We start from the raw sequence: 11,729 nt of genomic DNA, 5'->3' as shown, positions 1-11,729 counted from the left end.
TGGTAAATTTAATGGTGTGTTGGTAAATTTGAAGGTGTTTTTTGGCAAACTTGAAGCTGTGTTCTGGTAACTTTGAAGGTGTGTTTCGGTAAACTTGAAGGTGTGTTTTGGTAAATTTGAAGGTGTTTCAGTAAATTTGAAGGTGTGTTTTGGTAAATTTGATGGTGTGTTTTGGTAAATGTGAAGGTGTGTTTTGGCAAATTTGAAGGTGTTTTGGTAAATTTGAATGTTCGTTCTGGTAAATTTGGTGTGTTTAGGTAAATTTGCAGCTGTTTTGCTAAATTTTATGGTGTTTTGGTAAATGTGGTGTATTTTGGTAAATTTGAAAATGTTTAGGTAAATTTGAAGGTGTTTAGGTAAATTTGATGGTGTATTTTGGTAAATTTGAAAATGTTTTGGTAAATTTGAAGGTGTTTTAGGTAAATTTGATGGTGTATTTTGGTAAATTTGAAGGTGTTTTGGTAAATTCGAAGCGGTTTTGGTAAATTTGAAGCGGTTTTGGTAAATTTGAAGTTGTGCTAAGTTGGGTTTCCCTGGTTGTTGTAAACGATTGGAGATAACATTGAAGGTAGGTTGCTAGCTCCGTGAAGACCTTGGTAAGTGGCTCTTAGAAGAGCCGTTTTGTTTTGGTTGTGCGGGTTGATTTTGTAACCGCTCTGGTCTACTTGGAGCTGGTGTACTTGGTGACCGCCTTGGTGCCCTCGGAGACGGCGTGCTTGGCCAGCTCGCCGGGCAGCAGGAGGCGCACGGCGCTCTGGATCTCCCGGGAGGAGATGGTCTGGCGCCGGGAGTAGTGGACCAGGCGGGAGGACTCGCCGGCGATGCGCTCGAAGATGTCGCTGACGAAGGAGTTGATGACACTCATGGCCTTGGAGGAGATGCCCGTGTCCGGGTGCACCTGCTTCAGCACCTTGTAGATGTAGATGCTGTAGCTCTCCTTGCGGCTCCGCCTGTGCTTCCTGTCGCCCTTCCGGGACATTTTCATCGCCGTCTTCTTGGAGCCTTTCTTGGAGAGGGAGCCCTTGGAGCCCACGGCCGTGGCGCTGATGGAGACGGCGGCGGTCGGCATGGCCCGGTCTTCAGTCTCCTTCCTGAGGAGTGATGCAAGTCCCAGGCCCTGGCGCCACCCTGATATACACAGCCCTATGCAAATGAAGGATTTCAAATCCTCCATTCCAATTGACTCGTCCTGGTTTCAATTCGCACAAATCACAGGGAAGTATTTATTTCAAAAGTTGCCTTTGAGTGAAGGAGGGGGCAGGGAGGCGTGGAAATAGTCCCAAAACCAAAAATAGTTTATGTCTGGATATGAAATCTTTAATTTGCATCTGTACATATCCAATCTAAATGTTTACTGTATCAAATCTAAAGTAATCTTTAATTTGCATCTGTACATATCCAATCTTAATGTTTAATGTAGCAAATCTTAAGTAATGTTTAATTTGCGTCTGTCCATATCAAATCTTAATGTTTAATGCATCATATCTTAAGTAATATTTAATTTGCATCTGTACATATCCAATCTTAATGTTTAATTTGTCAAATCTTAAATAATATTTTGCGTCTGTACATATCAAATCTTAATGGTTAATGTATCAAATTTTAAGTAATATTTAATTTGCGCCTGTACATATCAAATCTTGTTTCATTTATCAAATCTTTGGTATTTAATTTGCGTCTGTACATAAATGTTTAATTTGTCAAATCTTTAGTAATATTTAATTTGAGTCTGTACATATCAAATCTTAATTGTTCAAATCTTATGCAATGATTGATTTATGCTGTGTCGATATGAAATCGCCTGTGACTTTCCCACAAAGCCGTCAAACTCCCTCTAAATTCAAATCCCACAGCCTCCTAAAAGAAATGTTTTCGGGCAGGATCGGTCCCAGACGATTGCGAAGTCAGGATGCTGTGCCTCTCCTTCCCCTCTTCTCTTCTCTGGGACGGGAGTTCTAAAGCTCCTGATTGCAGGAATCTCACAAATATTCAAACTAATATTCAAACCCAAAAGAAGCAAATTCCCCGTAAAAGAATATCTGCTAATATTTATAAATCTGGAAGAGGGAGCGTCTTTTATTAAAATCCTAAAGCAAGATTTCTGATGGGTGCGAGAAGTCAAATCAGGTCAGGTTGACTAACAGCCCAGGAATGGTCCCAAGTTTGGACGTGGGGGTCTCCCATTAGACTCCGATCTCGCCAGGAGGCAGCGGAAAGTTTTCCCCTTTAAAACTGGTTCTCATTCCCCCTCAGATGCGGTTGTTTTTAGCTATTATTTGTTGTGTTGCTCAGGGATTTATTGATGGTGTTGTCTGGTGTTGGCTTGATGTTGTGATTGTTTCTCTTTCTCGGAGGGAGTCGGTGGCTCTGAAAAGAGCCTTTTTGTTTTGTGTCTGCTTTTTATTTCTCCTCCTTGCCCGCTCTGCCTCTTTGCCGCCCGCTGGTTTCCTCCGTTGCCGCCGCCTCTCCTTCCCCTTCGTGCCCGGCGGCCGGATCAGCCCGTGGCGCCGCCGGCTCCTTGCCCGCTTTGCGGAGCCGCCCGCCCAGCCTCCGCACGCCGGTGGCTTTGGTGCTTCTCCTGCGGTCGCCGGCGGCCTTCCTTTGGCCGCCTCCTCCCGGCTTCTTCTTCTTGGGGAGCCGGCCCGGGCTCTTCACCTTGGCTCTGGGGCCGGGGGCCGCTCTCCGCTGCTGCCGGCCGCCCCCCCGCCGGGTCCTGTGGGTGGGGGCGGCAGCGGCCGGGCGGCTCTGGCCCTCCAGGTGTTGCCGGTTGATCCTGAAGGAGGCCGAGGCCCCGGTGCCCGCCGTCTGCAGCAGCGAGCCGCCGCTGACCAGGCTCCGCACCGCCTGGTTCACCCGCGAGTTGATCCGCGGCACGTCGTAGCCGGCGGCCGACAGCGCCTTCTTGACGCCGGCCAGCGAGAGGCCGCGGCGCTCCCGGGAGGAGGCCACCGCCTCCACGATGTGTTCCGACACGGTGGGCAATCCCACCGCCGGCTCGGCCTGGCGCCCGTTGGGCGGCAGCGCCGGGCCCCTCCGCCGCCTGGTCTCCCTGCCCCGGGAGGGGCCTCCGCGCCGACCGCCCAAAACCATTGGCGACGGCGGCGCCTTCACTTCGCCGCCCCTCCCAGACTGAGCGCTTCCCGCGCTCCTCGGCGCCGACACTGCAATTAGCAGGCGGGCGGCAGCGGCGCCGCCTTTTCAACACCCAAGGCGGACGCGATAGAGGCGAATCCTCCCACTGGGAGCCGCCGCCTGGCCTCAACCCCTCTGCGCATGCTCCCCAACCCACTCGGCACGTTTTCCCCAGCCCACGGCGCATGCTCCCCAACCCACTCGGCACGTTTTCCCCAGCCCACGGCGCATGCTCCCCAACTCACTCGGCACGTGTTCCCCAACTCAGTCGGCGCATGCTCCCCAACTCGGCACGTATTCCCCTACACAGTCGGCGCATGCTCCCCTACTCACTCGCACGTATTCCCCAACTCAGTCGGCGCATGCTCCCCAACCCACTCGGCACATTTTCCCCAGCCCACGGCGCATGCTCCCCAATCCACTCGGCACGTTTTCCCCAGCCCACGGCGCATGCTCCCCAACTCACTCGGCACGTTTTCCCCAGCCCACGGCGCATGCTCCCCAACCCACTCGGCACGTTTTCCCCAGCTCACTCGGCACGTTTTCCCCAGCCCACGGCGCATGCTCCGCAACCCACTCGGCACGTTTTCCCCAGCTCACTCGGCACGTTTTCCCCAGCCCACGGCGCATGCTCCGCAACCCACACGGCACGGGTTCCCCAACTCACGGCGCATGCTCCCAAACTCAAACGGCAGGGGTTCCCCAGCCCACAGCGCATGCTCCCCAACCCACTCGGCACGTTTTCCCCAACCCACGGCGCATGCTCCCCAACTCACTCGGCACGTTTTCCCCAGCCCACGGCGCATGCTCCCTAACTCACACGGCACGGGTTCCCCAACCCACGGCGCATGCTCCCCAACTCAAACGGCACGGGTTCCCCAACCCACGGCGCATGCTCCCCAACTCACTCGGCCCTTCCCCAACTCAGTCGGCGCATGCGCCCCAACTCACTCGGCACGTGTTCCCCAACTCAGTCGGCGCATGCTCCCCAACTCACGTGTTCCCCAACCCAGTTCTCCACAACAATCAGAGCGGACGCGATAGTGACCAGTCCTCCCACTGGGAAGCGGCACTTGACCCCACCCCCTCCCAGTCCACTGGGCACGTGCTCCCCACCACTCAAAGCGGACGCGATCGTGGCGAGTCCTCCCACTGGGAGTCGGCGCATGCTCCTCGCCCCACCCATAGAATCCATAGGATGCCTACAGTGCCACCGTGTGGTGCTCCGCCCCCAGCCCACCTTCATGGAGCCACACACTATTTCTCAGGGCAAACTAAACTTTGCCACCTGCCCTTTGCCTTCCCCAATCAAATCAGGCCAAATATGTCTCAGGGAATCTTGCATTCCCCTCTTGTGTAGTGTCGTTCCTGACTTTCCCAAGGTATTTTGAAGCTGTGCTCACTGTTGTCTTGCAGGATTTTCTCCAGCCACCAGGCAGCACCTCTGACAGTGCAGCATTCATAGAGTCATAAATGTTTATTGCATGGAAACAGGCCCATCGGCCCAGCTGGTCCATGCCGCCCAGTTTCTATCACTAAGCTAGTCCCACTTGCCTTCATTTGGCCCATATCCCTACATTACAACAATGGCCATACTTCACTTCAAATCTTCTCTGGCTGCAAAGGTCCTGAAACTGTGAAATACACCATGTAAATGCAAGTATTTAAAAAAATATATACAGCCAAATCCCATTGCCAAAATACTTAATAACAATAGCTTGTCACAAGTAGGCTTCAATGAAGTTACTATGAAAAGCCCCTAGTCTCCACATTCCGGCGCCTGTTCGGGAACGCATGTACAGGAATTGAACCCACGTTGCTGGCATTGTTATGCATTACTAGGCAGCTGTTTAGCCCACTATGCTAAACCAGACTTTTACTTAAGTCAATAACCAATAAACCCAAGATGTGACCGTGGATGCTTCTCATTCCAATTTCTGGCAATAGGTCTCCGACCTTCCAGGTTCTACCCCCCTGAAGTGTTGAAGAATGATTTTGAGTCTTGTTCCTCAGGCTAAAGAACAAGGGCGATTTTGATCACTCTGGACAAAGTGGTCAAGTGCCTGCATGCAGTAACCAACGTATTGAGAAGGGTTGTTTGAGACAAGTTTAAGAAAAGTGTGACTGAGCAAATAATTCATGATTCCATTCCCCTACTGACGAATCCCCTTTGCCCTTGTACATCCTCATTGACTGCTCACAGGAGTCCAGAATGTCTGCGATTTAAAACTAAAGGGGAGAAATTTCTGATGTGGGAGGGAAACCGATTTGCTCATTTATATATTAAGGCATTGAGAGTCCATTTTTAATTTGTTATCCGTGTGTAAACTAATGAGGCTGCCCATTATGCAGTTTCAGTATAAGAGGTCTATCATTTTAGGCGGAGATTTTTTTCTCTCTCTCACTCTCACAGTCGTTAGCCTGCCGAATTCTCTTGCTTGTAAATTTCAGGAGGCTAGGTAATTTATACATTTATTCAATGTTGGCAGATTCCTGATTGATGGGGGAATTAGAAATATGGGGTGGCAAACGGGGATGACGGGTGGAATTTCCAATGGCTTGACACATTTTCCAGCCCCACACCCCTTCCGCGACGGCACCATAAAATCCAGCAGCTGGAGCTGAGACTGCAACCAGATCCGCCGTGATCTTACGAACTCTAGAGGGGCCTGCTCAAAGGGCTGAATGGCCACTTGAGCAGACTGGGCTGTTCCTTCAAGGGGGCGGCCTATCCGAAACATCCATTTTGCATCTGAGCAATAAGGTGAGAATCTAACTCTGGGGTGGCATGCACGATGGCACAGTGGTTAGCACAGCTGCTTCATGGCGCTGAGGTCCCGGATTCGATCCAGGCCCCGGGTCACCGTCTGTGCGGCGTTTGCACATTCTCCCCGTGTCTGTGCGGGTTTCACCCCCACAACCTAAAGGAGTTAGGGGCAGCACGGTAGCACAGTGGTTAGTACATTTGCTTCACAGTTCCAGGGTCCCAGGTTCGATTCCCGGCTTGGGTCACTGTCTGTGCGGAGTCTGCACGTTCTCCCCGTGTCTGCATGGGTTTCCTCCGGATGCTCCGGTTTCCTCCCACAGCAGCCAAAAGATGTGCTGGTTAGGTGATTGGCCATGATAAATTGCCCTTAGTGACCAAAAAAGGTTAGGAGGGGTTTTTGGGTTCCGGGGATAGGGTGGAAGTGTGGGCTTAAGTGGGTCAGTGCAGACTCGATGGACCGAATGGCCTCCTTCTGCACTGTATGTTCTATGTTCTAGGTGGATTGGCCATGATAGATTTCTTTTAGTGTCCAAAAGGTTAGATGGGGTTACTGGGATAGGGTGGAGGTGTGGGCTTGGGTGGGGTGCTCTTTCCCAGGGCCGGTGCAGGCTTGATGGGCCAAATGGCCTCCTTCTGCACTGTAAATTCTATGATGTGCAGATTAGGTGGATTGGCCACACAATTTTGCTGCTTAATTGGAAAAACAATCGGGGACTCTACATTTTCACACCCTCTGCTCCGACGTCTGCCTCTCCCACATATAACACACACAGCACTCCCGGGCGCGGACATCCCTGAGAGGCGGCGGGCGGTCAAACGTTGCTCAATTGAGCCTTCAAGGGGGCACGACGAGGCGGTTGAGGGGCCCCGGATTGGCCGATTGGCCTCAATCGTCAGCGCGCGTCACAATGCCCTGCCCTTGCCCTCTCGGCCAATGGCGACGCGGCGCCTTCCGATCCCTCATTTGCATACGGCCAGCTGTTAAATAGGCGGCGCCGGCGGCCGGCGCCCCCTGAAGCACTGAGCATCATGCCTGAGTGCAAGGGCGCGGAGCCGAAGAAATGGGTCAGGAAGGCGAGGCGGTCGGGGGGCACCCGGAGCGAGCGGAAGCGGCGGCGCAAGGCCAGCTACAGCCTCTACATCCACCGGGTGCTGAAGCAGATCCACCCGCGGAACAACATCTCCTGCCAGGCCACCTCGGTCCTGGACTTGTTCGTCGGCGACATCTTCGAGCGGCTGGCCTGCGAGGCCTCCCGCCTGGTCCGCTACAGCCGGCGGCGCACGCTCTCCTCCCGGGAGATCCAGAGCGCCGTGCGCCTCCTGCTGCCCGGCGAGCTGGCCAAGCACGCCGTCGCCGAGGGCGCCAAGGCGGTCACCACGTACGCCGGCTGGAAGTGAGGATGCGCTGGAGAGGGTGGCGGGGGAGCGGCGGCGGCGGCACTCCTGTCATCCTGGAGGGGAGCGAATGTAGAGACACCACACACGCCCACCCACCCAAGGCTTTTTGCAGGGACCCCCCTGCACCGACATCTAGAGGGCTAAGAGGGCTTTGCCACTTCATTCCAACGCTGAACTGGGGGAGGGCGGTGCCACAACCCTCCCTCGCCCAAAAGTACCCAAAGCTATATTTCCAGCTATAGATCTCTTACCCCCCCCTCAAAAAAAGGCTGAATGTGCATGTTGTCTCGGAATTCAAATTTGCAATGACCTATTTCTTCCCTCAAATTATATGACGGAAACTGATGGTAAACAATTGTCTTTGTCTCTTCTTACTGTTAGCATTTTTAGCCATGTGTGTGTTTGGGGAGGAGGGCGATGGCATCATTACCTCTTCAGGCTTTGCAAGTGATCTATAATTGTCACAAGTAGGCTTACATTAACCTTTGCGATCAAGTTACTGTGAAAATCCCCTCATCTTCAAACTCCGGCGCCTGTTCGGGTACACTGAGGGAGAATTCGGAATGTCCAATTCACCTAGCGAGCACGTCTTTAGGGCCTTGGAGGAAACCGGAGCGCCCGGAGGAAACCCACGGAGAATGTGCAGATTCCACGCACACATATAGACAAATAAGTAGTTGAATGCGTTACACTTTTGCTGGTGGGAATGGAACAAGGATATTGAACACGTTTCAATAATCCACCCTCACCTTCAACCAAAAGAAAAATAAACGCAGCAGAGTGTATTTCATTCCCATCCATACCTCCAAGACATGCTTTTTTGGATTTGAAAGGACCAGAGGGGAACTTTCGAGGTTTAAAAAGAGTTAGTTTCACGAGTGGGGAATGATAACCTAAAAGGTTCATTGAAGAGCTGGTTTAGCACAGGGCTAAATCGCTGACTTTGAAAGCAGGCCAGCAGCGCGGTTCAATTCCCGTACCAGCCTCCCCGAACAGGTGCCGGAATGTGGCGACTAGGGGCTTTTCACAGTGACTTCATTTGAAGCCTACTTGTGACAATAAGCGATTTTCATTTCATTTCTTACAATTTAGGAGAAGAACGGCAACTTTTTTTAAAGTGAAGAATAAGTGTACTTGCAGCTATTCGCAATGAATGAAGACGCGCAATCCCACTTTGAAACCAACTGTTACTTTGCAAGAGTAGAATAAAGAAAACCAACGCTATCTCAAATAACCTTGACTCTTAAAATCCAGAATCCACATGACCTAAATATGAATTAACAAAAGTTGAGGTTGACCATAAACTGTAAATCACACATTAAATGGCAGATGCAACTTGGGCAGATCTTATGAATTAGCTCCACCGTTCAGAACTAGGGGTCATAGTTTGAGGATAAGGGGTAAATCTTTGAGGACAGGAGAATTTTCTTCACCCAGAGAGTGGTGAATCTGGAATTCACTGCGACACAGAAAGTAGTTGAGGCCAAAACATTGTGTAATTTCAAGAAGGAATTAAATGTATAGAGAGCTCTTGGAGCTAAAGGAATAAGAGGGGAAGGCGGGATCATCAGGGCTTTGAACTTGGTCATAATGAATGGAGGAGCAGGCTTGAAGGGTCGAATGGCCTCTTGCTTCGAATTTCTATGTTTCAGTCAGCACCGATGTTAGACCCAATCATAATCTATATTGTCACAATTATATTAACACTGCAATGAAGTTGCAGTGAATGAATGAGGAAGGGCAGGTGATGGAAGTGTCAGTGAGGGTTCACTTTGGGACCAGTGACCATAATTCCATTAGTGTTAAGATAGCTATGGAGAATGATAGTTCTGGCCCAAAAGTTAAAATTCTAAATTGGGGCAAGGCCAATTTCGATGTATTAGGCAGGAACTTTCAAAATTTTATTTTTGAAATTTAGAGTATCCAATTCATTTTTCCAATTAAGGGGCAATTTAGCGTGGCCAATCCGCCTACCCTGCACATCTTTGGGTTGTGGGGGCAAAACCCACACAAACACGGGGAGAATGTGCAAACTCCACACAGACAGTGACCCAGAGCCGGGATTGAACTCGGGACCTTGGCGCCGTGAGGCTGCAGTGCTAGCCACTGCGCCTCCGTGCTGCCCAGAACTTTCAAAAGTTAATTGTGGGAGCCTGTTTACAAGCAAGGGGACAGCTGGTAAGTGGGAGTCTTTCAAAAGTGGGTTAACCAGGGTTCAGGGTGAGCACATTCCTCTTAGAGTAAAGGGTAAGGCTGGTAGAAGGAGGGAACCCTGGATGATATTGAGGCCATGGTCAAAAGGAAGAAGGAGGCATATGACATGCATAAGCAGCTGGGATCAAGTGGATCCCTTGAAGAGTATAGGGTTGTTGGAGTAGAGTTAAGAAGGAAGTCAGGAGGGCAAAAAGGGGATATGTGATTGCCTTGGCAGATCAGGCAAAGGAGAATCCAAAGAGCTTTTACAGATACATAAAGGGTAAAAGAGTAACGAGGGAGAGGGTAGAGCTTCTTAGGAATAAACAAGGTCATCTATGTGCAGCTCCACAAGGGACAGGAGAGGTCCTAAATGAATATTTCTCGTCAGTATTTACTGTTGACAAAGGCATGAATGTTAGGGAAATTGGGGAAATAAAAAGTGATGTCTTGAGGAGAACACATATTACAGAGAAGGAGGTGCTGGAGGTATTAAAGCGCATCAAGGTAGATAAATCCCCGGGACCTGATGAAATGTATCCCATGATGTTGTGGGAGGCTGGGGAGGAAATTGCCGGCCTCCTAGTTGAGATATTTAAATTATCGACAGCCACAGAAGAGGTGCCTGAAGATTGGAGGGTAGCAAATGTTGTGCCTTTGTTTAAGAAGGGCTGTAGGGAGAAGCCTGGGAACAATAGACTGGTGAGTCTCATTTCTGTAGTAGGTATGTTGCGAGAAGGTATTCTGAGGGTCAGGATCTACAGTCATTTAGACAGGCAAGGGCTAATTAGGGAAAGTCAGCATGACTTTGTAAGGGGAAAGTCATGTCTCACAAATATGATTGAGTTGTTTGAAGGGGTAACCAAGAAGGTAGATGAGGGCAGTGCAGTCAACGTCGTCTACATGGACTTTAGCAAGGCCTTTGACAAGGTACCACATGGTAGGTTGTTCCAAAAGGTTCAATCTCAGGGAATCCAGGGCGAGGTAGTCCATTGGATACAAAACTGGCTTGGCGACTGAAGCCAAGGGTGGTTGTGGAGGGTTGTTTTTCAAACTGGAGGCCTGTGACCAGCGGTGTGCCTCAGGGATCGGTGCTGGGTCCACTGTTATTTGTGATGCATATTAATGATTTGGATGTGAATGTAGGAGGCATGGTTAGTAAGTTTGCAGATGACACCAAGATTGGTGGCATAGTGGACAGTGAAGAAGGTTATATAAGATTGTGACAGGATCTTGACCAATTGGGCCAGTGGGCCGACGAATGGCAGATGGAGTAAAATAAGGGCCCATGGTATTCGAGGCAAGGTACTAACATGGATTGACGATTGGCTGTCAGGCAGAAGGCAGAGAGTTGGGATAAAAGGTTCTTTTTCGGAATGGCAACCGGTGACGAGTGGTGTCCTGCAGGGTTCAGTGTTGGGGCCACAGCTGTTCTCTTTATATATTAACGATCTAGATGACGGGTCTGAGGGCATTCTGGCTAAGTTTGCCGATGATACAAAGATAGGTGGAGGGGCAGGTAGTATGGAGGAGGTGGGGAGGCTGCAGAAAGATTTAGACAGTTTAGGAGAGTGGTCCAAGAAATGGCGGATGAAATTCAACGTGGGCAAGTGCGAGGTCTTGCACTTTGGAAAAAAGAATAGAGGCGTGGACTATTTTCTAAACAGTGGTCAAGAGGCTTGGAATATAAAAGCAGGGATGTACTTCTGAAGCTTTATAAAGCATTAGTTAGGCCCCATTTAGAATACTGTGAGCAATTTTGGGCCCCACACCTCAGGAAGGACATACTGGCACTGGAGCGGGTCCAGCGGAGATTCACACGGATGATCCCAGGAATGGTAGGCCTAACATACGATGAACGTCTGAGGATCCTGGGATTATATTCATTGGAGTTTAGGAGGTTGAGGGGAGATCTAATAGAAACTTACAAGATAATGAATGGCTTAGATAGGGTGGATGTAGGGAAGTTGTTTCCATTAGCAGGGGAGACTAGGACCCGGGGGCACAGCCTTAGAATAAAAGGGAGTCACTTTAGAACAGAGATAAGGAGAAATATCTTCAGCCAGAGAGTGGTGGGTCTGTGGAATTCATTGCCACAGAGGGCGGTGGAGGCCGGGACGTTGAGTGTCTTTAAGACAGAAGTTGATAAATTCTTGATTTCTCGAGGAATTAAGGGCTATGGAGAGAGAGCGGGTAAATGGAGTTGAAATCAGCCATGATTGAATGGTGGAGTGGACTC

General features: G+C 50.4%; 2 protein-coding genes across 2 annotated transcripts; one reads left to right on the top strand and one right to left on the bottom strand.

The window, feature by feature from the left end:
• Positions 1 to 661: 661 nt before the first annotated feature.
• LOC140390567 (histone H2B type 1-A-like) lies at positions 662 to 1,183 on the bottom strand. The gene has a single exon (XM_072475747.1). The coding sequence runs from the start codon at positions 1,172 to 1,174 to the stop codon at positions 662 to 664; it is 513 nt and encodes a 170-aa protein (XP_072331848.1). The 5' UTR covers positions 1,175 to 1,183.
• A 5,745-nt stretch (positions 1,184 to 6,928) lies between these two features.
• On the top strand, positions 6,929 to 7,297 carry LOC140389183 (histone H2B-like). Its single transcript, XM_072473345.1, has one exon. The coding sequence runs from the start codon at positions 6,929 to 6,931 to the stop codon at positions 7,295 to 7,297; it is 369 nt and encodes a 122-aa protein (XP_072329446.1).
• Positions 7,298 to 11,729: the final 4,432 nt, after the last annotated feature.

The sequence above is a fragment of the Scyliorhinus torazame genome, chromosome 14 (genome assembly GCF_047496885.1).
Source record: "Scyliorhinus torazame isolate Kashiwa2021f chromosome 14, sScyTor2.1, whole genome shotgun sequence".
In the NCBI taxonomy this organism is placed as follows: Eukaryota; Metazoa; Chordata; class Chondrichthyes; order Carcharhiniformes; family Scyliorhinidae; genus Scyliorhinus; species Scyliorhinus torazame.
Note: the sequence above shows the minus strand (reverse complement) of the source record. Positions and strands in the feature narration are given on the sequence as shown.

Bases quoted from the DNA above. Each gene is read 5' to 3' on its own strand.
- LOC140390567 (XM_072475747.1), bottom strand. From the start codon at position 1,174: ATGGAGGATTTGAAATCCTTCATTTGCATAGGGCTGTGTATATCAGGG.
- LOC140389183 (XM_072473345.1), top strand. From the start codon at position 6,929: ATGCCTGAGTGCAAGGGCGCGGAGCCGAAGAAATGGGTCAGGAAGGCG.